This window comes from Mycteria americana (assembly GCF_035582795.1).
Source record: "Mycteria americana isolate JAX WOST 10 ecotype Jacksonville Zoo and Gardens chromosome W unlocalized genomic scaffold, USCA_MyAme_1.0 Scaffold_33, whole genome shotgun sequence".
Lineage (NCBI taxonomy): Eukaryota > Metazoa > Chordata > Aves > Ciconiiformes > Ciconiidae > Mycteria > Mycteria americana.
In genome coordinates this window covers 612,650-640,327 of record NW_027445439.1, presented here as the reverse complement: position 1 = coordinate 640,327, position 27,678 = coordinate 612,650, and the positions used below count along the sequence as shown (strand labels likewise).

General features: G+C 43.4%; 1 protein-coding gene across 1 annotated transcript in view; it reads right to left on the bottom strand.

Annotated features, from left to right (window-relative positions):
- LOC142403069 (geranylgeranyl transferase type-1 subunit beta-like) overlaps positions 1 to 27,678 on the bottom strand; it is a 96,816-nt gene that overhangs the window by 19,361 nt on the left and 49,777 nt on the right. The window contains 1 exon segment of the mRNA XM_075489211.1: positions 2,110 to 2,261. Coding sequence (XP_075345326.1) covers positions 2,110 to 2,261 — 152 coding nt within the window.

The following is a 27,678-nucleotide window of genomic DNA, read 5'->3' as shown; positions in this document are numbered from 1 at the left end:
ATCCATTTTTTTGTTTCTGATGGTTAGATTCTTTCCAAACTCTGAAAAGATTTTAAAGTTGTTATATCTAGGTTATCTAGATACAATCTGGTGTTCTCTCAGAGACCCTTAAAAAGATGACTGATGCTGTGATTTGCTTCCTGATAAGCCTCCATTTGGTTCAAAGAGCTAGTTAGAATATTTTTACATAGGACAGTCTTTCAAGCGCCACTGTGACACTCCCCCTTTGACCCTGGGATTCATGTATGTACTCCATCTTGTTGCATACAAAAGCCTCCAACACCTAGTGGGAGATAGTTTCATCTCTCTCCTAACCTCAAGGTTGCCAGCTCCTGCTCTCTGCAGCTCAAATGGGGATCCACTCCATTACTCTTTGGATATAGCAAAGGATATTCTTGGGAACCAGGACACTTAAGATGTGCCAGTGCTGTGGCTTACAACTTCATCCCATCCTTAGGTAACAAGTGCCTTGTATGTTATCTAGATACTTCAAATTACATTAAGCCAAGGTAAAGTAGAAATGCAAATACACACATTTATTCATGACATTTAAAAAGACAATGTAATTACATTTTGTTTAGTTAATAAAAGATATGGGTGAAGAAATAAAAACTAAGTCTAGCATACTTATACTAGGGTAACACCAGAAAAGTTTCTCTTTCCCTCATTCAGCTCGCTTGCTGTTTCCATCTGGACAAGATGTTAGGTCAGGTTCTGGCCTTTGTGCATCCTTCCCCTTTGGTGCAGTAAAAGTTGTTTTAATAGGTATGAAAATGTCTGTCATACTAGAAGTTGACTTCCGCCCAAGTAGCAATTCTACCCCAGAGAGGTGCAAAGCACTTTCCTTTCCCTCTGGTGGCTAGTTGGCACTCTTCAGCAGGGAATACAAAATACAGGATCAAGTATAAGAGGTATCAGTCTGTATATTAAAACCATACATGATACAAACATGTAGAACAGGTTAACTGTGTGCAGTTTATTATTGTAATCAGGCATGATGACAAGCAACCACTTCAAGATGCTAGCGGGTTTGAAGCAACTCATCCCTCACTCCTTCCTCTTGAATAAACTTTAACAACAAAAATGGTACAACATATAATAGGAATGCATACAGCAGTGGTAGAAGCACCCCCACATGCTAGAAGATGCTGCAAATGGAAGTAGACCAACAAATCCATGTATACGTACATTAGAATTTGGCCCATTAAGGTCAGTCTGTTGCTATAAGTAACAGGAAATTGTAGATCATATAGTTCATATTCACTACTTACATTTAGAACATTCTAGAGGGGGGAGGTGTGTGTTTGGTTTGGGGTTTGTTGGTTTTTTTTAAAACCTACACAGGTAACACTGCATTTTAATAGTTATGCTCCATTTTTAAAAAAGTTTTAATTATAGGAGACTTCTAGGCAATACAAAGCCATTTGACCAAAACAAAGGCTTTCGTAGCTAGTAAATGGGGACAGCAATTTCATTATGAAGTGAAATATAATTTCTTCAGGAATAAGTTTTCTATAGTTATGCATTTCTTAAAGTACTCTTTAAAAAATGATATTCAGTAAAATCTAAGTACACAGATAGATCATGTAACCTAGCAGAAGGTTTCATTAGCTACCAGCTCCAGCCTACATTAAAAACCAAACAGATGTACTTCAAAGGGTATGCACCATCCTGTATATTAATGGATTGAATCTCTCAAAACCCTCCCAACAAAGCAGAGCAACATCATCTTAATAGTGCTCCATCAGGGCCTTGCAAAACCAGAGAATACAAATAGAGAAAACCTCACTTATATGAGAGATATAAGAAAAAACCAAACAAAACAACTATCCCCAAGACACAAGCCAAACCATTAACTTTCCAATAGTATGTTTCTACAGCTGTAAGCAAACATCATCATTCTCCAGTATGAAAGCAACTCTGGACATAAAATGCTCTTTGGTCCTGTAAACTAGCATGTTGTTCTATTGCTTATCCCCACCAAAATATTTTCTGATAGAAAGAAAATATTATACAACTATTTTCATAAAAGTGTGTATTATGTTTAATTCTATACTTGGGTTTTCTATTAACCTTCCAGAGAGTTGTAAGATATTTTATATCTTTTACCTTCCATCCTCCAGCTGGAGAGCTCTCAGTCCTGCCAGTAAGGCATCTTTATTTACTCGACTTAAATCATCTCCAAGAATAACCAGACATGAAAGACCTGTGTAAGTCATTGCTATGTGCCCGCTATCATAGGGATGAGACATACCAGGACCCTTAAGGGAAAAAGAAAAGAAAGAAAGAAAGAAAACCACATCATAAGAACTTATATTACAATCATGTATTCATTTTTTATTATTAAAGAGGTAAGCAAAGTTCATTTCCTTTCACTAATTATGGTTAGACTGAACGCATCCCACTCAACTTTTCTGGATGAAAGTAAATTACTGCACAGCTCTGCTACCCTTGTAAACAGCTCATCAGTAGGAAGCTTTGGAACAGGACTATGCCAACACTGATATTCATGCAAGAGTTAAGCGAAAAGAATCAAATGTGCTGAACCATATCTAAGTTTATCCTGACACACTGCTGGGCATTAGTTCCCTGGCAGTTGGGGGAACTTTCTGTTAAATAGCCATACCTCTACAGGTTCCTTCCGCAAAGATTTTAGAACCTAATGATCTACAAGTAGAAAGTAGTGTGAGGGATTATTGGTAATCTCTCTGTCAGTTGAAGGGAAAACAAATTAACCCCTCATCTACTTTCATCTATATTATAAAAAATTAATCAGAGTTTAAACAAACTATTTGCATAACAAAGTCAACTAGGAAGCTAAAATGAGAGTTAAATGTTGACTAGTTACATCGTACAAAACACAAAAAGGAGGGAGATTGATACAGCTGTCCTAAAATTATTATTTTTTGTTGTGATATTTTATAGGTACATCCTGGTCTGTACTGATGCATGACAACACAAACCACATGTAACAAGATGACTTTGGATACTTAGGATGGTACTTAGGATGGATCAATTTGGAGCAACTGGAAGATTACTTTTTTTTTCTTTTAAAGAGGATAAAAGAGCTATTTCTGCACTGAGCAGCAAAGACAGACAAGTTTTTAAAGCACATTTTACTAGGATTATGTCAATTGCCATTTCTATTTTGCAATTCATATTAAAAACACATGCAAAAAGCAGTACAAAAACAAGTTAAATGAGATTATGTTATGGGTACACAGCATTTTTCAGGACAAATCATGCTTGTTTCCCAAGCCAGAAAATGTCATTTGAAATAAGAAGCTAGGATAAAAATACCTATTGCCCACTGTTCTCGCACTAGGGAATCACATTGCAGTAGGCAGGCACAAAACAAGGTGAAAGTGGCTGCAACAGCACTGAAAAAGCTCTAGCTATGCAACAGAGAAGGGGAACAGGGGAGTGCTGAGAGCTGCCCCTCCTCTCCCTCATTTCTGGCCCCGGGGTCTCTGTCAAGAAGTGGGGCAAAAATCTCAGCAGTCATAGCTGGCTCCCACTCCTGTCCCTGAGCCATCACTCTCTCTTCCCCTGCACGCTCCCCAGTCCCAGACACACTTCCCCACGGGGCACCCCATCGATGGAGGACAAACGCATATTCAAAAGGGTTGGAGAACTATTGCAGTCATGAAACAAGTTTTTCTTGGGTGGATGATGGGCTCTAATCTCTGAAGGAACAACTTGGCCTATCATACCATAATTTTATTATAAGCAGCTTAACCCTTGTGATGTATCAACACATTTGAAATGTAGATTTTCACTCTAAAAATCTATATATAGAGAGTGACACAAACTTGCTCTGTCACAGAAAAGTATTCAGTTTCATGTAATCAATTAATTTACTTCTAAACAAAGCGAGTCTCTCCTGAAAATCCAAATTTGAACCAATTCTGGCTCCAAAAGGATTCTCAGTGTCCCAGCTCAGTAGCTAAAACTTCTTCTCACATATTTTGTCAAATGAAATACACACCACACACTAGCAGATGAAAAAAATCTGGAAAGGTTCTTCGATATTTAGTACCAACTGCCTACAAAAAGACACAGTAGGTCAATCAGCAACTATGAAGAAAACAAAGTTTCAAAACACAGAATCATAGAAAGGTATGGGACAGAAGGGACTTTTAAAGATCATCTAGGTCTAACCTAGATGATCACTAGATCAGGTTGCTCAAAGGCCCATCCAACCTGACCTTGAACACTTCCAGGGATGGGGCATCCACAACTTCTCTGGGCAACCTGTTCCAGTGTCTCACTGCCCTAATGGTAAAAAATGTCTTCCTTATGTCCAATCTAAATCTACCCTCTGTCAATTTAAAACCGTTACTCCTTGTCCTGTCACTACAGGATCTGGTAAAAAGTCTTTCTCCATCTTTTTTATAACCCCCTTTCTTATAAGCCCCATTTCTTATAAGTCCATCTTTCTTATAAGCCCTCAACTCTTTTCGCCTTCCATTTTTCTCCCTATCCCCCAGGAGAGGGGAATGAGCAAAAGGCAGGGTAGGTGTTTGGCTGCTGGCCGGGGTCAACCTACCATACATGCTGAAGTTCTGTCTTGCTCATAGCTCATTTCCTTCCTTAAATTTGTGCTATTGTAACTGTTTATAAGGCTACACAGTAAACCAACCCCTTAGTTTGGGGGGTTTGTTTTTATAACTGGCTTATAGCATAGCCCCTCACACAGTTGTATCAGTTGCACTGAAAAAGCACCAAAACAGCAGCACTGGGGTAGGAAAACGTTCATGCAATGATACCTTGGAAGTTATGACTCGGATTAAAATTAGCTGAATGTACATTTTGCCACTTAAAGTTGTATCTGCCTATCCTTCTCTAAATTCTTGCTCTGTTTGACCAACAGATAAACTGATTGTGAAACAGCTGTTGAATAGACAGAAACTACAGCTTAGCATGCTAAGGAAAACCAAAAGTCAATGACAGCTTTCCTTAGGAGGCTAAGTTATAATTTGCAGTTACCTCACAGGCCTCCTGACCCACCCTGGGTAACAGGAGTAGGAACCTCTGAAGAAGTTCAGAACAGATGTGGACAGAAGCCTCTATAGCCATCTAATTTCTGCCTGTGGTTCTACACCAGAGCCACAAACACTAAGGCCAAGAAAAAATGATGATGTGAGTCAGCCCAAAATACACCTTAAAATGATTCTGCTAATTAAAACACAGCAGCCAAAAAATGATGCAGCAGACACTTATCTCAAACACAACGGCACACCCTACAAAGTGTGACATCCCTATCAGCGGGTTGACCTGCTGTTACAATAATCGTATGGCCAGTCACAAGCAGTTTTTTAAGCCAACTTCTATTTCACAGCTGATATCACCTAGGATTACATACCACAAACAGTGATCACAACTCATTTGAAAAATGGTAACTTGTTACACTGAGGTTACTTGATTTCATGGTATCTTTTACTTCAACCCCAAGTTTTTGTATTGATTCTTTGTACCATTCTTACAAAAAAAGACTTTAATCTATAATCTGCATGGATTCTGACACTAACATTCCCTCTTCAAAAAAACGCTCCATGCAACTCTAAGGTCCTTGTCAAAAATTTCAAACACAGAATAGCATGCATCTCCACTAGTGCAGGTATTCATGGTCAAAAAAAAGTATAAACTTATTTTGTAATCACTTAATTCTAAAATCTCTCTTTATTATTATTATTAGAAATAAAGTTTTTGAGTACAGAAAGCCAAAAAAGTATGCTGTGCAGAAAACATTTCTACATGGAACAAAAATATAATTTAAGCCAAAAATATTATTTAAGCATGATCTGATGGCCGCAAAAATGTCTTTCTAAAGTGTAAGCTTAACACTTCAAGGCTTATATCAACTTTTGCCATAGATCAGATATGTGTAACCCAAAATCAGACTCTGGACAATAACCCACTATTTTGAGCAAAACCACTACTTTTTAAGAAACACAAGAAAAAAAAAAAAAAGAGAGTTCAGCTACAGTAAATTAATTTTTGAAACCTTGCATATGATATGTTCCAATTTTCACAAATACTAAGTTTGACAACCTTTGACTGGAAATATTTAAAGGCATTTTCACACTGTTACCCAGATAAGCTACTTCCAAAGAGGTGCAAACACCATGCCAATTTCAGCACTAGGAACTGCTGTAAACTAGGCCCAAAACCACAAGACTGTACATACAAAAGACAAAACTATGTACCTGACCTATACTGAGAAATACATACATCAGATAAATGAATGCAGAAAATGGTTTTATGTATAATTAGGTTTCAGTTTAATCAAAGCTGATTCTCTGTGTTAACTGTACCAGCAGCATTAAGAAACTGACTGTACACACAGTACTGGAATTCACATACGATGGGCAAAAACATCCGGGCATCACTGAACACAGTGCACTCCTCATACAACCATCTACATACTACATTTTACTTCATATGCTATCCTGCCTCACAGAGAATTAACAGGTGCGTGTTCTAAGACTAACAAAGACTGTTATCAGCACCTTATCTGACACATAGCATGAAATTGGTGGGACGAATCCCATGACTGGAGTGCAGCTATCGATGGCTACAGGCTGTTCAGAAGGGACAGGCAAGGAAGGAGGGGCGGAGGGGTTGCCCTCTACGTCAAGAAATGGATAGAGTGTGAAGAGCTGTCTCTGAAGAATAGCCACGAACAGGTTGAAAGCTTATGGGTAAGAATTAGAGACCGAGGCAACAAAGGGAACCTTGTGGTTGGTGTCTCCTACAGGCCGCCTGATCAAGGGGAGCCTATTGACGAAGCCTTCTTACTCCAGCTACAGGAGGCATCTCACTCGCAGGCTCTCGTCCTGCTGGGGGACTTCAACCACCCCGACATCTGCTGGAAAAGTAGCACGGCGAGCTGTAGGCAATCCAGGAGACTCCTGCAATGCATTGAGGATAACTTCTTAAGCCAGGTAATAGACAGTCCTACCAGAGGGGATGCGATACCGGACCTGTTGGCCACCAACGCAAGCGAGCTAATTGGTGACGTCAAGATCGGAGGCAGCCTGGGCTGCAGTGATCATGCACCGGTGGAGTTTGCGGTCCTGAGGGATATGGGTCAGGCAAAGAGTAAAGTCAGGACCTGGATTTTAGGAAAGCAAACTTCCAGCTGTTCAAGCAGTTAGTCAATAGGACCTCCTGGGAAACTGCCCTCAGGGACAAGGGAGCAGAACAGAGCTGGCAGATCTTTAAGGAAGCTTTCCATAGAGTGCAAGAGCTCTCAATCCCCAGGTGTAAGAAATCAGGAAAGGACGGCAAGAGACCGGCATGGATGAGTCAAGACCTGCTGGTCAAACTAAAGGGCAAGAAGGAAACGCACAGGCAGTGGAAGCAGGGACAGGTATCCTGGGAAGAGTATAGGGACGCTGCCCGGTTGTGTAGGGATGGGGTCAGGAAGGCCAAGGCGCAGCTGGAGCTGAACTTGGCAAGGGACGCAAAGAATAATAATAAGGGGTTCTATAGGTAAGTCAGCCAGAAAAGGAAGGTCAAAGAAAGCGTACCCCCCCCTGACGAGCAAGACTGGCAAACTGGTAACAACAGACAAGGAGAAGGCTGAGGTACTCAACAACTTTTTTGCCTCAGTCTTCAGTGGCAACCTCTCTTCCCACACCTCTCGAGTGGATAGACCGCAAGATGGGGACTGGGGGAGCAAAGTCCCCCCCACTGTAAGAGAAGATCAGGTTCGTGACCACCTGAGGAACCTGAACATACATAAGTCTATGCGACCCGATGAGATGCATCCCAGACTCCTGAGGGAATTGGCTGATGTAACTGCCAAGCCACTCTCGATGATATATGAAAAGTCACGGCAGTCAGGTGAAGTCCCTGGTGACTGGAAAAAGGGAAACATTGCACCCATTTTTAAAAATTTTTTGCTTCCGAGCTTCTTCACGAAAAAAACATATGCTTGAGCATTTTTTCTGAATTCTCTTTCTCCTTCAAGATTCCTTCTTTTTCTTGCTGCTCTGGGATGCTACGGGACAAGCTGGATGCATGTCGTGGTTTAGCTTCAGCTGGCAACTAAGCACCACACAGCCGCTCGCTCACCCTCCCCCCCCAGTGGGATGGGGGAAAGAATCAGAAGAGTAAAAATAAGAAAACTCATGGGCTAAGATAAAAACAGTTTAATAATTGAAATAAAATAAAATAAAATAAAATAAAAATAATAAATAACAACAACAATAATAAATTGTAATGAAAAGGAAAACAACGGGGGGGGGAACAAAACCCAGGGACAAACAACAAAAAAACCCAAGTGATACAACCGCTCACCATCCGCTGACTGACGCCCAGCCAGTCCCCGAGCAGCAATCGCTACCCCCCCGGCCAACTCCCCCCAGTTTATATACTGAGCATGGCATCATATGGTATGGAATAGCCCTTTGGCCAGTTTGGATCAACTATCGTGGCTGTGCCCCCTCCCAGCTTCTTGTGCACCTGGCAGAGCAGGGGAAGCTGAAAAGTCCTTGACTAGTGTAAGCATTACTTAGCAACAACTAAAACATCAGTGTGATATCAACATAATTCTCATACTAAAATCCAAAACACAGCACTATATTAACTACTAGGAAGAAAATTAACCCTATCCCAGCCGAAACCAGGACAGTATCCACCCCTTATTCTATACCATCTACGTCATGCCCAGGTCCTACCCTTTACAATACATTCCAGTTAATCACCACCACTTTCCCTGTCTTCTGATACATACACACAGATATCATTCCCTTAGTCTATGGGCCATCCCTCTAAAATGTCCGTTGAGTTCATTTAGTCCATGACTTTGGGTTCTGTTGATATGGCATATAGCAACCATAAAAGTGATGACATACAGTATTGTATAGCAATTAACAACACATCATACCATTCAGTTCATTGGCTATTCTCACCCAAAATCAAATCCCCTTGAGGTACACATCGGACTTCCCCATCCTCCCGCATCACCCACCAAATGCACCCAGGTCCTTGAGCAAAAGCAATCCACAAATGGGCTTGCCTTTGCCCGAGGCAGGAATAACCCAGACTGTCTTCCCCAGCATGTTTTTTATGTGCACTACAGGGACTTTATCCCCCTCCACAGTGCGTAAGAGTTTTGATTGGGCAGGGCCAGCTCGATTGGCAGATCCCCTAGTGTTGACTAACCAGGTGGCCTTTGCTAAATGTGTATCCCAGTGTTCGAATGTCCCACCACCCATTGCTCGAAGTGTAGTCTTTAACAGCCCATTGTATCGTTCGATTGTCCCAGAGGCTGGTGCATGACAGGGGATGTGATATACCCACTCAATGCCATGCTCTTTGGCCCAGGTGTCTATGAGGTTGTCTCGGAAATGAGTCCCGTTGTCTGACTCAATTCTTTCTGGGGTGCCATGTCACCAGAAGACTTGCTTTTCAAGGCCCAGGAGAGTGTTCCGGGCGGTGGCATGGGGCACAGGACATGTTTCCAGCCATCCGGTGGTTGCTTCCACCATTGTAAGCGCATGGCGCTTGCCTTGGCGGGTTTGTGGGAGTGTGATATAATTGATCTGCCAGGCCTCCCCATATTGATATTTCAGCCATCGCCCTCCATACCACAGAGGCTTTAACCGCTTGGCTTGTTTAATTGCAGCACATGTTTCACATTCATGGATAACCTGTGCAATAGTGTCCATGGTCAAGTCCACCCCTCGATCACAAGCCCATCTATATGTTGCATCTCTTCCTTGATGGCCTGAGGTGTCACCAGGGCCTGAGGCCCACCAAGCTATAAATAATTCACCCTTATGTTGCCAGTCCAGATCCACCTGAGCCACTTCAGTCTTAGCAGCCTGATCCACCTGCTGGTTCTTTTGATGTTCTCCAGTGGCCTGACTCCTGGGTACGTGAGCATCTACGTGACGTACTTTTACAACCAGGTTCTCTACCTGGGCAGCAATATCTTGCCACAGTGCGGCAGCCCAGATGCGTTTGCCTCTGCGCTGCCAGTTGCTCTGTTTCCTTTGCTGCAACCACCCCCACAGGGCATTTGCCACCATCCATGAGTCAGCATAGAGATAGAGCACTGGCCACTTTTCTCGTTCAGCAATGTCTAAAGCCACCTGGATGGCCTTTACTTCTGCAAATTGGCTCGATTCACCATCTCCTTCAGCAGTTTCTGTGACTTGTCTTATAGGACTCCATACAGCAGCTTTCCATCTCCGGTGTTTTCCTAGAAGATGACAGGACCCATCAGTGAACAGGGCATACTGCTTCTCATTTTCTGGTAGTTTATTGTACAGGGGGGCCTCCTCAGCACGCGTCACCTCCTCCTCTGGCGATATTCCAAAATCTTTGCCTTCTGGCCAGTCCATGATCTGGCCAGTCCAAGATCCCTGGGCGATTGGGGTTTCCTATCCGAGCCCGTTGTGTGATCAGTGCAACCCACTTACTCCACGTAGCATCAGTTGCATGATGTGTACAGGGGACCCTCCCTTTGAACATCCAGCTCAGCACCAGCAGCCGGGGTGCCAGGAGGAGCTGTGCTTCAGTACCAACCACTTCTGAAGCAGCTCGAACCCCTTCATATGCTGCCAATATCTCTTTTTCAGTGGGAGTATAGCGGGCCTCAGATCCTCTGTATCTCTGACTCCAAAACCCTAGGGGTCGACCTCAAGTCTCCCCTGGTGCTTTCTGCCAGAGACTCCAGGTAGGGCCATTCTCCCCGGCTGCGGTGTCGAGCACATTTTTTACGTCTTGCCCTGCCCGGACTGGCCCAAGGGCTACTGCATGAACTATCTCCCGTTTAATTTGTTCAAAGGCTTGTCGTTGCTCGGGGCCCCATTTGAAATTGTTCTTCTTCCAGGTCACTTGGTAGAGAGGGCTTACGATCAGACTGTAATTTGGAATGTGCATTCTCCAAAAACCCACAACGCCTAAGAAAGCTTGTGTTTCCTTTTTGCTATTTGGTGGAGACATGGCTGTTATTTTGTTAATCACATCCATTGGGATCTGGCGACGTCCATCTTGCCATTTTATTCCTAAAAACTGGATCTCCTGTGCAGGTCCCTTGACCTTACTTTGTTTTATGGCAAAACTGGCTTTCAGGAGGATTTGGACTATTTTCTTCCCTTTCTCAAGTGCAGTCTGGATCAGTCCATGGCAAGGGTAGAAAGGAGACCCGTGGGAACAGCCTCACCTCTGTGCCTGGGAAGATCATGGAACAGGTCCTCCTAGAGGCTATGCTAAGGCACATGGAGGACAGGGAGGTGATTCGAGACAGCCAGTATGGCTTAACCAAGGGCAAGTCCTGCCTGACCAACCTAGTGGCCTTCTATGATAGAGTGACTACATCAGTGGACAAGGGAAGAGCTACGGATGTCATCTATCTGGACTTCTGTAAGGCCTTTGACACAGTCCCCCACACCATCCTTCTCTCTAAATTGGAGAGAGAGGGATTTGATGGGTGGACTGTTCGGTGGATGAGGAATTGGTTGGATGGTCGCATCCAGAGGGTAGTGGTCAACAGCTCAATGTCCAGATGGAGATCGGTGACAAGTGGTATCCCTCAGGGGTCCGTAATGGGACCAGTACTATTTAATATCTTCATCAATGACATAGACAGCGGGATTGAGTGCACCCTCAGCAAATTTGCAGATGACACCAAGCTGAGTGGTGCGGTTGACGCGCCTGAGGGAAGGGATGCCATCCAGAGGGACCTGGACAAGCCCAAGAAGTGGGCCCATGTGAACCTCATGAGGTTCAACAAGGCCAAGTGCAAGGTCCTGCACCTGGGTTGAGGCAATTCCCAGTATCAATACAGACTGGGGGATGAAGGGATTGAGAGCAGCCCTGCAGAGAAGGACTTGGGGATATACAGGTAGATGAAAAGCTGGACATGAGCCAGCAATGTGCACTTGCAGCCCAGAAAGCCAATCGTATCCTGGGCTGCATCAAAAGAAGCGTGGCCAAGGGAGGTGATTCTGCCCCTCTACTCTGCTCTGGTGAGACCCCACCTGGAGTACTGCGTCCAGCTCTGGAGCCCTCAGTACAAGAAAGACATGGACCTGTTGGAGCGGGTCCAGAGGAAGGCCACAAAAATGGTCAGAGGGCTGGAACACCTCTCCTATGAAGAAAGGCTGAGAGAGTTGGGGTTGTTCAGCCTGGAGAAGAGAAGGCTCCGGGGAGACCTTATTGCAACCTTTCAGTACTTAAAGGGGGCTTATAAGAAAGATGGAAAAAGACTTTTTACCAGGCCTGTAGCAATAGGACAAGGGGTAATGGTTTTAAACTAAAAGAGGGTAGATTCAGACTAGATATAAGGAAGAAATTTTTTACGATGAGGGTGGTGAGACACTGGAACAGGTTGCCCAGAGAGGTGGTGGATGCCCCATCCCTGGAAACATTCAAGGTCAGGTTGGACGGGGCTCAGATCAGGTTGCTTGAGTTGAAGATGTCCCTGCTCATTGCTGGGGGGTTGGACTAGATGACCTTTAATGGTCCCTTCCAACCCAAACTATTCTATGATTCTATGAAATTAAGAAACTTGATATAGAACAATTCAGAGAGAGCAGCCCTTTTTAATACAACCCCCAAGTCTGGCATCACTATTGCTGTACCTTTTCTTCGTGCCTTCTACAACAACTATAGTTACTGCATGTGTGTACTGGGTCTGGCTGGGAGGGAGTTAATTTTCTTCATAGCAGCCTGTATGGTGCTGTGCTTTGAATTTGGGACCAAAACTGTTGATAACACATGGATATTTCAGTTACTGCTGAACAGTGCTTACACAGAATCAAGGCCTTTTCTGCTCCTCACACTGCCCTGCCAGCGAGTAGGCTGGAGGTGCACAAGAAGTTGGGAGGGGACACAGCTGGGACAGCTGACCCCAACTGACCAAAGGGATATTCCATACCATATGACGTCATGCTCAGCATATAAAGCTGGGGGAAGAAGGAGGAAGGGGGGGACGTTCGGAGTGATGGCATTTGTCTTCCCAAGTCACCGTTACGCGTGATGAAGCCCTGCTTTCCTGGAAATGGCAGAACATCTGCCTGCTGATGGGAAGTAGTGAATGAATTCCTTATTTTGCTTTGTTTGCATGCACAGCTTTTGCTTTCCCTATTAAACTGTCTTTATCTCATCTCACGAGTTTTCGCGCTTTTGCCTTTCTGATTCTCTTCCCCATCCCGCTGAGGGGGGGAACGAGTGAGCAGCTGTGTGGGGCTTAGCTGCCTACCAGGGTTAACCCAAAACAACATGTATTAATTTAGGAAGTCAAGCATCAAAGTTTGACATCTGAAATTTATTTTTTAATTGACCTACTGAAAGCTTACATAACAGATATCCTGGGGCTTAAGGTCCCCTCCAAGATAAGCAAATAAAGACATTTCTGATGACAGATTCAGAGCTCTTGATCTTCAGCCAAGTACAAAGACTATAGTTTCTCAGAATTCAAAAACCTTTTCAAGTGACTGATTTGAGAAGCTGAATAATCATGCTACAAAGAGCATCATGAAATATCACGATCTGAAAGACTTTAGAGACTAGGAGAGTTGAATTCTCCTGCCAAACCTCATAGTATGACTGATAGTGTATATGAGACTTTACAGACCAGATTACAAAATATCTACTGTTGCTGATGTCACATGCAGCAACTACAGATAAAAATAATCATGAGGGCTTTGGACCAATAATTTCAGTAAAGATTCCATTGGGTCTGGCTGGGATGGACTTAACTTTCTTCATAGCAACCTGTATGGTGCTGCGTTTTTGGGTTTGTGGCTAAAACAGTGTTGACAACACACCAATGTTTTAGCTACTGCTGAACAGTACTTGCACAGCATCAAGGCTTTCTCTTTTTCCTCACTCTTTTTCCCTCCCCAGCAAGTAGTGCGAGTAAGAAGTTGTGAGGGAACACAGCCAGGACAGCTGTTGTTATAGTTGTACCAACTCCCTTAGTGTTTGACAAACTACAGTTAGAATGGACCAGCACTGTGCTGAAAGAAACTTCTTCCTCTGCCACCTTGTCTTGTTACAACAAACGCAGTTGTTTCTGCTGCAGTGCAGTGAGCCAAAACCAATCTCACTGACAAATTATTATTTTTTATTATTATTATTACAAGTTTCTCTGCAATTTAGTTGAGTTCCCCAATCTGGGTCACCATGGAGCCACAGAAATGGAGGAACACGGGAGATAATAAAAGGATGACAGCATTTCTTTCTGCAGCAATACCAGGTCAGGAGGTTTGCTGAACTCGGAGACCTTGAACTTGTCAAAAATGCCAACTTTGTACCCTTCAAGGTCAAACTAGGGGTGACACTTTTGCGGTGCAGTCACCTGCTTAGAATTTGTTAACAGAGACATATGTATACCTGCAGAACATTGATCTAAAAATCAGTATATTAGAACTCAAGAATCGCTGGGTGAGTAAAAAGTGTCATGACTTAAACAAATGCATGAATTTAGATGACCGTGATTTTTATTCTAATTGAAGATTTAAATTTGACTATGCCAATTGGCCAAAAATTAAGCTTCAAACTGATGGTTCCAATTTTCAGAAAACTTAGGGTTTTTTCAGTGTTTCACAACCATTATATAAAATTCACTGGGCACTGATTATTTAATGTATCATGGCTACTATGACCACACATTAAATTTAAGCTCAGATAGGTCATTAATTTCAAAAGAGATATGAAAACAATTGGTATTATTATTATCATTATTCAGTAAGATTAGGGAAGATGCCATGTAAAGTAGAGCCTCTGCTTTAGTTCAGTGGCAAACTGTGACAGCTTGGTAATGTAAATCATGGAATAGAAATGTCTAGGCTGGCAGGGACCTCTGGAGATCACCTGGTCCCATCTTCTGTTGAAAGCAGGGCCTTAAATAAGGTTACCCAGGGCCCCATTCAGCTGAGCCTTTAAGGGGGACTCCACCATTTCTCTGGGCAACCTATTGCAGTGATTAACTGCTCTCATGGTGAAGAACTTGTAATCTGGTCGGGTATTTCAGTTCAGAGATCGGAAAGGTGTCCTGGTTTCAGCTGGGACAGAGTTAATTTTCTTTCTAGTAGCTAATACAGTGCTGTGTTTTGGATTTAGTATGAGAATAATGTTGATATCACACTGATGTTTTAGGTGGTGCTAAGTAATGCTTACACTAGTCAAGGACTTTTCAGCTTCCCCTGCTCTGCCAGGTGCACAAGAAGCTGGGAGGGGGCACAGCCACGATAGTTGATCCAAACTGGCCAAAGGGCTATTCCATACCATATGATGTCAGAATTCTGATGCTCAGAATATAAACAGGGGGGAGTTGGCCGGGGGGGTAGCAATCACTGCTCGGAGACTGGCTGGGTGTCGGTCGGTGGGTGGTGAGCGGTTGCATCACTTGGGGTTTTTTTGTTTGTCCCTGGGTTCTGTTCCTCTCTCTCTCTCTCTCTATTGTTTTCCTTTTCATTACAATTTTTTTTTCCCCACATATTAAACTATTCTTATCTCAACCCACAAGTTTTCTTACTTTTGCCCTTCCGATTCTCTCCCCCATCCCACCGGGGTGGGGAGGGTGAATGAGCAGCTGTGTGGTGCTTAGTTGCCGACTGAAGCTTGTGGAAGAATGGTTGAGTGACAAAGGACACGACTTGATTGATGTGAGCAATCCAGCCTTTGATAGGGCTTAGGAACCAGAGATCACGGTGAAACGTCCTTGAGAACAGGAAGTAAGCAGAAGGAGCACTTGGTAAACAAGACAAGCGGAACCAAGTCTGGCAAATGCCGATAGACCCCTCACGTGAGCAGCGCGTGAACGGCGACCTTGTACCAATCATATAACTGCTTTAAACGCGTGGACAAGCATAGTTATCCAATGGAATAGTTGTTGCTAGCGTGTGCTTTGCTTAGCTGATATATAAACCTGTCAAGTAATCTGAATAAAGGAGAACGACCATACTCACATTGAGACTCCTCGTTACTCTGGGTCCGTCTCCCACTCCGACAGAAGCTAAACCACGACAGTCCTTTTACAGGACACGACAGGATGTCCTGTGCAGGTCCCTTGACCTTACTTTGTTTTATGGCAAAACTGGCTTTCAGGAGGATCTGGACTATTTTCTTCCCTTTCTCAAAAACTTCTTCTGCTGTATTGCCCCACACGATGATGTCATCAATGTATTGCAGATGTTCTGGAGCTTCACCCTGTTCCAGTGCCGTCTGAATCAGTCCATGGCAAATGGTAGGGCTGTGTTTCCACCCCTGGGGCAGTCAATTCCAAGTGTACTGAACACCCCTCCAAGCGAAAGCAAACTGTGGCCTGCACTCTGCTGCCAAAGGGATTGAGAAAAACGCATTAGCGATATCAGTTGTAGCATACCATTTGGCTGCTTTTGACCCCAGTTCGTATTGAAGTTCCAGCGTGTCCGGCACAGCAGCACTCAGCGGTGGCGTGACTTCATTCAGGCCACGATAGTCTACTGTCAGTCTCCACTCTCCATTACACTTTTGCACTGGCCATATAGGACTGTTAAAAGGCGAACGAGTCTTGCTGATCACTCCTTGGCTCTCCAGTCGACGAATCAGTTTATGGATGGGAATCAGGGAGTCTCGGTTGGTGCGATATTGCCGCCGGTGCACCGTTGTGGTAGCAATCGGCACCTGTTGTTCTTCGACCCTCAGCAACCCCACAACAGAAGGGTCCTCTGAGAGACGGGGCAAGGTAGACAGCTGTTTAATTTCTTCCATCTCCAAGGCAGCTATACCAAAAGCCCACCGGTACCCTTTTGGGTCCTTGAAATACCCTCTCCTGAGGTAGTCTATGCCAAGGATGCACGGAGCCTCTGGGCCAGTCACAATGGGGTGCTTTTGCCACTCATTCCCAGTTAGGCTCACTTCGGCCTCCAATACAGTCAGCTGTTGGGATCCCCCTGTCACTCCAGAAATACGGATGGGTTCTGCCCCTGTATAGCTTGATGGCATTAGGGTACACTGTGCACCGTCGTCCACTAGAGCTCTATACTCCTGTGTGCCAGGCCATCGAATCCACACAGTCCAGTAAACCCGGTTGTCCCTTTCCTCCACCTGGCTGGAGGCAGGGCCCCTCTAGTCCTGGTCATAGTATTCATTACCCACTTCTTGTATATACGAGTCAGGAGTTTCTTCATTAAAATCAGGAGTAAGATCAGCCCTTTTACTCTGCCTGGGGAACTGTCCACTGGAAACCAGAGCAGCAATTTTCCTGGAAGAACCCCCTTGTGTGATTGTTTTTCCTTGCAACCCACGTACCCGCGCCTCTAGGGTCGAGGTAGGTTTTCCATCCCACTTCCTCATGTCCTCTCCGTGGTCACGCAAGTAAAACCATATGGTGCCCCGTGGTGTGTACCCTCTATATCCTCTCTCTTGAGCAGAAGAGTGCCGACTCCTAATAGCGGAGATGCTGCTCCGTACAGGTGGGGAATAGGATCTATCCTCTTTGAGTTGCTGGACCAGTTTCTCCACAGCTGAGACAAGGGAGGAAGAGATACTTTCTTCGTATTCCCGGAGTTGGCTAGCCACTTCATCCACCGTTGGTCCCTCTTCATCTTTCCAGGTCAGTATTGCCAACGAGCTGGCACACGACGGTGGTGCGCTCCGTACCAACTTCTGCCACGTGGGTCGTGTGCACTGGACCTCATCTGGATCTTTGGATAACTGCTCGTTGTCCAGGTCACCATAAGTCACTCCCAGCATGGCTAATTCCCTCAGGTACTGGATACTTTTCTCCATGGTGGTCCATTTGCCTGGGCGATATACAACATCTTCCTTGAAGGGATATCTTTCCTTCATAGCTGACAGGAGTCGCCTCCAGAGGCTGAGGGCTTGTGCCCCTTTTCCAATTGCTTTGTCAATGCCCCCTTCCCTAGAAAGGGATCCTAGCTGTTTGGCTTCCTTACCCTCTAATTCTAGGCTACTGGCCCTGTTATCCCAGCATCGGAGCAGCCAGGTGACAATGTGCTCACCTGGACGACGGCTGAAATCTTTTCGCATATCTCACAGCTCACTCAGGGATAGGGATCAGGTGGTTTCCGTCCCATTTACTAGTTCTTCCTCTTCCTCCTCCTCTCCTTGTGATGGCACTGCTCTTTCATCCTCCCTTTCTAAAGGAGCTGACTTTCGCCTCCAAGATTTCTTCTTGTGTATAGGGGCGACTGATACCAGCACGGGTTGGTTCTCTTGTTCAGCCACAGTGCCTGTTGCGGGGGTTGGAGTAACCGCAATATCTGTCATTGGGGCTGAAGTAGCCGCGGTGCTTGTCGCCAGGGGAGTTGGGAAAAACAGGCCTGTCAGCCTGACCTCGGTGCTGGGGAAGCTGATGGAGCAGATCATCCTGAGTGCCATCACACGGCATGTAGAGGATAACCAAGGGATCAAGCCCAGCCAGCATGGGTTTAGGAAAGGCAGGTCCTGCTTGACCAACCTGATCTCCTTCTACGACAAGGTGACCCGCCTAGTGGATGAGGGGAAGGCTGTGGATGTTGTCTATCTAGACTTCACTAAAGCCTTTGACACGGTTTCCCACAGCATTCTCCTGGAGAAAATGGCTGTGCACGGCTTGGACGGGTGTACTCTTCGCTGGGTAAAGAACTGGCTGGATGGCCGGGCCCAAAGAGTGGTGGTGAATGGAGTTTACTCCAGTTGGCGGCCGGTCACAAGTGGTGTCCCCCAGGGCTCTGTGTTGGGGCCAGTCCTGTTTAATATCTTTGTCAATGATCTGGACGAAGGGATCGAGTGCACCCTCAGTAAGTTTGCAGATGACACCAAGTTGGGCGGGAGCGTTGATCTGCTTGAGGGTAGGAAGGCTCTGCAGAGGGACCTGGACAGGCTGGATCGATGGGCTGGGGCCAATTGTATGAGGTTCAACAAGGCCAAGTGCAAGGTCCTGCACTTGGGCCACAACAACCCCATGCAACGCTACAGGCTTGGGGAAGAGTGGCTGGAAAGCTGCCCGGCAGAAAAGGACCTGGGAGTGTTGGTTGACAGCCGCCTGAATATGAGCCAGCAGTGTGCCCAGGTGGCCAAGAAAGGCAATGGCACCCTGGCTTGTATCAAAAACGGTGTGGCCAGCAGGACTAGGGAAGAGATCGTGCCCCTGTACTCGGCACTGGTGAGGCCGCACCTCGAATACTGTGTTCCGTTTTGGGCCCCTCACTACAAGAGAGACATTGAGGGGCTGGAGCGTGTCCAGAGAAGGGCAACGAAGCTGGTGAAGGGTCTAGAGCAGAAGTCTTATGAGGAGCGGCTGAGGGAACTGGGGTTGTTTAGCCTGGAGAAAAGGAGGCTGAGGGGAGACCTTATCGCTCTCTACAACTACCTGAAAGGAGGCTGTAGAGAGGTGGGGGTCGGTCTCTTCTCCCAGGTAACGAGTGATAGGAGGAGAGGAAATGGCCTCAAGTTGCGCCAGGGGAGGTTTAGACTGGATATTAGGAAATTTTACTTCACTGAAAGGGTTGTCAAGCATTGGAACAGGCTGCCCAGGGAAGTGGTTGAGTCGCCATCCCTGGAGGTATTTAAAAGACGTTTGGACGAGGTGCTTATGGACATGGTGTAGTGGTGGTCTTGGTAGTGTTAGGTTTACGGTTGGACTCGATGATCTTAAAGGTCTTTTCCAACCTATACAATTCTCTGATTCTGTGAGTAGCCACGGCGCCTGTCGCTTTGTCGTCAGATCCAGAGACCTTCTCTTCCCCTTGAGAATTCTGAATAGTGTTGAACAGGGCTCGGTAGGCATGGGCCAGGGCCCAGCACGGTGCAGTGATTTGTGTCTCTCTGGAATTGCCAGGGTGACAGCATACTTTTTCCAAATATTTTACTAGTTTTTCAGGATTCTGCACTTGTTCAGGGGTGAACTTCCAAAACACTGGAGGTGCCCACTGTCCTAGGTACTTGCCCATACTATCCCACACACCCTGCCACTCATAACTGTCCAGCCTCGGGGCAGATCTCTGGATGATATTCTTAAATTGCTTATTAACCTTAGACAAAACCAAAACAATATTCCCAAGCAATACCAACAGATGTATCCTAACCACCCAAGGATGTTCAAGATACTGAAAAGTTATTGTAATGAAGGAGGAAACATCATAGAAGAAGGTAGTGAAGGTGCCATTCTATATTTCCTCCATAAAAAAACCTCTCAGAGGAAGAAGTATAATTGCTAAATGTCTCCATGAGGTGGTACCCGAAGTACAGTAATGGCTTCAGTACAAAACTCAGATACCAGATTAAGCTCAAGGAAGGCCACTGTTTTAATAACAGATCTCCCAGGCAAAACATCACTAATCACTGCAGAGCACAGCAAACTGCAAAAACCAACACCGATCTTTAACACGTAGAACAAAAAAATGAGCATGGTGCAGATCAGATAAACTAATGTCGAGAACAGATGAATCAATATTGTGACCCGCAACTATTAACAGATCTAAATTCCTTAATACGCTCTGATTAATCTGTTATTATCTCAAACCCTTCGAGCCCCGCGTTGGGTGCCAAAAAGGACTGTTGTGGTTTAGCCCCAGTCGGTGATTAAGTACCACACAGCCGCTCACTCACCCTCCCCCCCCAGTGGGATGGGGGAGAGAATCAGAAGAGAAAAAGTAAGAAAACTCGTGGGTTGAGATAAGAACAGTTTAATAATTCAAAAAATAATAATAATAAATTATAATTAAAAGGAAAACGGGGGGAGGGGGGGGGACGGGACAAAACCCAGGGGAAAAAAAACAAGTGATGCAACCGCTCACTGACCACCAACCGACGCCCAGCCAGTCCCCGAGCAGCAATCGCTGCCCCCCCCGGCCAATTCCCCCCCAGTTTATATACTGAGCATGACATCCTATGGTATGGAATAGCCCTTTGGCCAGTTTGGATCAACTATCTTGGCTGTGCCCCCTCCCAGCTTCCTGTGCACCTGGCAGAGCATGGGAAGCTGAAAAGTCCTTGACTAGTGTAAAAATTACTTAGCAACAACTAAAACATCAGTGTGATATCAACATTATTCTCATACTAAATCCAAAACACAGCACTATACCCGCTACTAGGAAGAAAAATTAACTCTATCCCAGCCAAAACCAGGACAAAAGGATCTCCGTTATTCACCACCTAAACAAACATAACTGTAGTGAAATAACAGGACTGGAAGAACCCTCCTAAAACTTTAACAAGGTATTGAAAAATTATGAAAGGACACTGAAAAAAATGGTTATGGTCGGTCTTTATAGATATTTGTCAGGCACCTATATATATTTATTTAAAATGGAGGAGAAGAGAGTCTGCTGTAAGATTCCAAGAAGGATTTAGCCTTCTTATCATCTTATCTTGTTTTAGCTTGGATTATCCACACCAGAATTATGAACGTTTTCTCCACTTCATATTACGTGGCCATGTTTAGCCCTCCTGGCTATGATTTTAATAGATTTGTGTATCAAATTTATTATAACTTTAATGCCTAAATAAAGCTAGTGTATAGCATGCTAAGATGACTTCTTTATGCCATTTTAAAATAACAAAGTATACTGAAACAGACTAAGGCTTAATGAATGAATGCATTACTTAAGATCAAAATGTATAACTTTTAAAATATAAAGCTATGTGTTATTTCACACACTGCTTTAACACTATATCCATACTAATCTTCATAACTGAAGAAACACATGGGTTTTGCCAGGTGTCTGTACCTTCAACCTAAGGAAAGCTTCATTTAACAGGAGAACGTGATCAAAGTCATTGAACATTCTTCACAGAATGTATGACTTCCAAGAAATTACAAAGTGAAAAAAATGTGATGATTTTATTGGTTGGATAAAATATTGAATCCTTTACACATCTCCAAGTTTTTATTAAACGCACAAGATGGTCAATAATTTAACTGTCAAGTTGCATTAGAAATCACTTATTAGCTTACATGAAGACATTAAGAATCTGAAATAAATGCATTCTGAATCTATTACATGGACAAGCGTCCCTCTACTTTAAAGTAAGGGGCACATTTCACTATTACCAGTAACACGTTTTAACGCTTGTACTAGTTAATGAAGATATAAACGATTTCTGTTACATAACAGTATTCTGCATGCTGACTTTGAACTACAGACGACTTAAGTCATTTATTTTAAAATCGGCTTTCAGGGTGGATTAAAAGAATGAAGCACAGGACTAAAAATAGATTAGAAGAACTAACAAGTGGGGTTTTTTTCCTCATGCATATCAGGGAGTTTAACTGAGCACAGACTAAACTTCTACATAAACTTCCATTTTTGTGAACTATCTGCTGGTGGAGAGTTTTCTAGAGAAGGCGTTCATTTTGACCACCGCTGCGCCGGCTGTTAAGACTACCGACACAGTGAGATCCTAGATCCTGTATCCTGCCCACAGCTCCTTCGCCAGTGCTACCACCTCGAGGGAAGCCGGGGCGGGCAGGCGGACAGCTCTCCAGGAATGATTTCCCGTCAAACGCAACCGCCCCTGGGAGAGGAAAGACTCCCCCCGACTCTCTGAGGCTGGCGAAAGACGCCGGGAAAAAGGAAACAGGGTCTGTCCCGCCTTTCCACCGTGGGGCCCGAGGGCGACGGGAACGCGCCAAAGCTCCATCAGCCCGGCCCGCCGAGCATACCTGCTGGTCTCCAGGAACGAGTACCGCTCGGGCAGGAGCTGGAGACAACGCTGGAAAAAACACACATGCCGTTCTTTCAGGAAGTCCAACCGCTCCACCTCCCCCAAGTTCAGCGCCAGTCGCGCTACCGCCATCTTACCCCCTGCCTGTGGCCAGCGCGCACAACCTGCGTCATATGCGGCTGCCGCGAGACACAACCAGCCGCCGGTCCCGCCCGCTGGGCGTGAAGTTCTCTTGCAGACCGCCCCAGTATCGTCTGCCAGCTCTCCCCACAGACCTGGGCTGGGCAGCCGCACCTCCCTCAGTGGCTCAGCTCCCCCGCGGGGGCTCTCTGGGTCCACCTCATCCCGGAAGGATGGGGAAGGGGAGAGAGTAACTGCTTACTTCGTTAACGGCACGCTGTCAGCCTGCAAGAGCTGCCAGTCAGCTCAATACGTGCCCGAGATACTATTAGGTAAAATTACTACATATTGTTTTATTACAGCTGGTGATATCCTGCAGGTAAATCCAGTAACTTGAATTAATTATTCGTGTCTCAGGAAATAAGTTACTGTATAGCAAATTGTATACAAGACTTCCATCGACGTTCATAAGGGTTAATAGGAGCAAATAAAATCAGGGTTACTGTTTCTCGTATACCAATCTGAAATTCAAGGCGGAATATAAAAAAAAGCTGATCATAGTGGAGAACTTTTAATACAAAATACAAACATATGTCATGATGAAAACACTAATAATGTAACAAAAAACAATTCAAATACAACACTCACAAAATACAAAGGTAATGTATGTCATTGGATCAAGCAAATTTTGTGAAAACTCCTGAAGACAGTTGGCCACTTCATATGCAAAGGAAATCATCATCCTGTAAAAATGATAGGCAGATGCCTATAAAAAAAAGTGCTTATAAATAACTATTTTTACAATGGTATGTGTCCATTGTTCTCCTCCTTAACTATAAGGAATATGTAAAAGTGGTTCTGAACGTGTTGGTCCAATCTCTTTTCTGCATTCCTCCCAGCTCTTGATAGGCCTGCAAAACCTGGACAGGTCTCTGGCTATGTGAATGTCAACCTTATAGTGAAACAGACAAAAGAAATCTGTTCTTTTTGATCAATCACAGAATGAATTATATATGCTCATTAGATCTTTATCATTTAGATAAGTGCAAAGTAAACAAAACAAATCTACCTAGTGAGAAGGAGACTTTTGCCCACGCTACCACAGGAAACAGCAGCAGCTTTTATTCCATGGAATTAAGAGGGGCAGCAACTGCTTGCTTTCATTACTTACATATCTGCATACAGCAATCAGGTCTCTTAACTTTTTCTTTAGCATGAACAATAATACATCCTAAGGTGTTTTTTCCAAACTGTTTTCACACTGAAGTAAACAAAATTGCCTCTATATTTAGAAGGAAACATGGGCTTGAATAAACCCACAGAATTTAGATAAGGAGGAAAAGCAACATCTTTGTTTAGAATAAAGTTTCATACACTGTCTTGGACATAGACAGATATTGTTATTCATAGTGAATCCAAAATAGATTTAAGTGAGTAAAACTAGGGTATTAAGGGTTTAAAAAATAGTTATTATATTACAGGAGGAAGCAGGTAAATTTAACACAAATACATGCATGAATTGAGAGGTAATTATGCACTTGCTCTTGAAACTTCATACTTTCCTCCTTTTCAGCATCCTCTCTCTTCTCCTTTTCAAGCTTTTCAAGTTCCTCCTTTTCTTTCTTCTGCAAGGTATACCCTTCCAACACTAACTTCACGTGGCATTGGTGCTGGCGTTTCTGTTGCTTTTTCTCCTTCTCTTCTTCTACTTTAGGTCATGACGCTTATCACATTGCAAATGCTATTGCTTTCCGTTTTCTCCATGCTTCGGTTCCTGCTTGTGGTCTTTTCCTTTCTTCTGCTTTTTGCTTCTGAGCTTCTTCATGACAAAGACATTTTCTTGAGCATTTTTTATGAATTCTCTTTCTCCTTCAAGATTTCTTCTTTTTCTTGATGCTCTGGGGACCCCCAGAGCTGGATGCAGTACTCCAGGTGGGGTCTCACGAGAGCAGAGTAGATATAGTGAAACAGTTCAATTTGAATTTTGAAAATTCTATTTCCAGAGGAAGATTATATTTACTAAGCAAATGAGAATTACACTAAGGAAATTCAGGCTTGAGTTTTTAAAACCATGGTTACAGAAATTCTATCCAAATGTCTTAACTACTACGAAGGTGCTTGGATATTCAATAAATTTTCTAAGGCATCTGTAAATCTCAAAAGAATATTCCCCTTTAAGTGGCAATTTTTCACACTGTGTCAACACAAAGTAACTGGAAATTCCTGCTTTCTCTAAATTGTACTTTTCTGTATACACACACATCCATATTGTCTGCAAAGCTTTGGTAGCTGTCGTGGTTTAGCCCCAGCCGGCAATTAGGCACCACCCAGCCGCTCGCTCACCCTCCCCCTCCGGTGGGATGGGGGAGAGAATCGGAAGAGCAAAAGTGAGAAAATCTCGTGGGTTGAGATAAGAACAGTTTAATAATTGGAACAAAAGAATAGTAATAATAATAATGAATTGTAATGAGAAGGAAAACAACAAGAGAGAGAGAAGAACAAAACCCAAGGGAGGGAAAAAAGGAAAAAAAAATAATAATTAAAAAAAAATGATACAACCGCTCACCACCCGTCGACCGACGCCCAGCCAGTCCCCAAGCAGCGATCGCTACCCCCCAGCCAACTCCCCCAGTTTATATACTGGGCATGACATCATATGGTATGGAATAGCCCTTTGGTCAGTTTGGATCAACTATCCTGGCCGTGCCCCCTCCCATTTCTTGGGCACCTGGCAGAGCATGGGGAGCTGAAAAAAGTCCTTGACTAGTGTAAGCATTACTTAGCGACAGCCAAAACATCAGCGTGTTATCAACATTATTCTCATACTAAAATCCAAAGCACAGCACTATACCAGGTACTAGGAAGAAAATTAACTCTATCCCAGCCAAAACCAGGACAGTAGCCTACAAACATATTAAAATAACTGGGTCTTTATTTTTTGTGTGAATGCAGGCATTTCTTTTACACTATAATTCGCTGCAATAAAAACAGATTACAAAAGTGTTATAAGCACATATACTGTATGCTCATGATACAAAATAACAGCCCCCCAACAAACAGTATCAATCACTACAGTATCTAGACAATGTACAAATTTTCTCTCCTCTTCCTTTTCCATGCAAACATTTCAACATGTGTGGGTAGCATACTGTTTTTCCAAATACAGGATTTCAGCAACCCCAGAGGTGTATAAAACTTTGTGCTCTGCCCTACTACCCTACTAGCAAACTACAAAATAGTTCAATAAAATTAAATTAAACACAGAAGATTCAGAATCAAGTATGAGATCATATAAACAAATTATTACAAGGCATACTCACAAAGGCCGAGATGAAGTTTCACATGGGAGTTTTTGAGGGCCTAACAGATCTTTGTTCACCATACATGCTTTTTTTTTAAATGTAAAACAAATATAATTTGTTCAAATTTTAAGTGGACTAGAATTCACTTTATCTCCTAGTCTGCTCTAGGCTCCATGGAATTATTTCAAGCTTGTCATGAAACAACTCATCACATATTATGTTTTACCTACACATAACGATATATACTTCACACGCTAATTCAGCTAACACACCTGGGCCCAAATAACAGGGTTTCTTTGAGGGGACATCATTTAGAAGAACTAGACATTCCAGACAAAAAGAGAAAAAATTACTTTTTCTTGCATATAAAGAGGTAAAAAATTAAATGAGAAGTCATTAAATTTGTAGAAACTGGTCCTGTGACAATTTTATGCCACAAAGTAGAACTGAAATGTTTTTTCCGAAAGGAAAAGATTACAACAAGTTTTAAAGGTTTTGTAAGATAGCTGCTAATGCTTCCAAAGTTTGTATGGATGGGAGAAAGTCTTTTGTGATTAAAGTAAGACTAATCAATGGCTCCATTACACGTATGTACACCCTTGTATTGAGCTAGATAACCTTGAGCAGGGCTTAGGTTTTTGGAGGGTTTGTTTTTTTAATATTTAAAATATTTTTCAAAATTATCTAACAACATTCCTTTCCTTTACCAAACTATAGAAAAAATGATCATATGCACTTGAAGGACTTTTTTTTTTTTTCCTAAAGTAACTTTAAATTTCAAACTTACATAAGCAAAGATGAACCCTCCTCAGAAGCTCCCAACTGCTTTTTCTGGCATAGGCCTTTGAAAGAAAAGAAAAAACAAACAAAAAACACCAAACAAAGAAAAAAAACAAACAAAAAAAGAAAACAAAACCCAACCAAAAAATAAAAAGCCCTCTTCAAGAATATCTGGAAACATAGTACATTCCAACTGCAAAATTCTACTTTTGTACCCTTGAGGCTACAGAAGTGAATGTTTAAGGTAAAAATAATCTCATCTCCCCCCAATAAAATGTTTTCAAGTACAAAAGTGCACTTTTTTTTCTGAATGGAAATGAAATGCAAGAAAAATACCTGAACTACAAGACTGCTGACTTTTAAGTTTCTTGACTTATGTTGGATATCAAGGGCATTTAAACATTATGTGTATTTAATAGAAAAACCCATTGTTAAACTGCCTCTGCTACGTAGGACAAAGTAATTCAGACATCGTGTAAAAGTCTACTCTGAATTTATCAAAGACACCATAGTCAAAGCAACTGATTTTTAATGGGCACCTTCGCGCTTGGTTAAAATAAGCTGCTGCTTAAGTTCTGTACTATGAATAAAGCTACTTTTAGTTAAATTGATCTATTTCTGCTTCATAGACACTGCAGACCAAAGGAATACCAGCAGCAACTAATCAAACTGTCAGGCTAGTCATAAAAAAACAAACCAAAAAAACCCAAAAACATTGCTGCTATCATCTCAAACCATGAGCTTCATGGGCCAAGCTTCATGGTTAACTTAACCAAAATTAAGTTATTTTAAGACAGACAGCAGTTACATCTCAAAAATGAGCAACAAGAAAGGTGTTAAACTGCCTATGGATTGT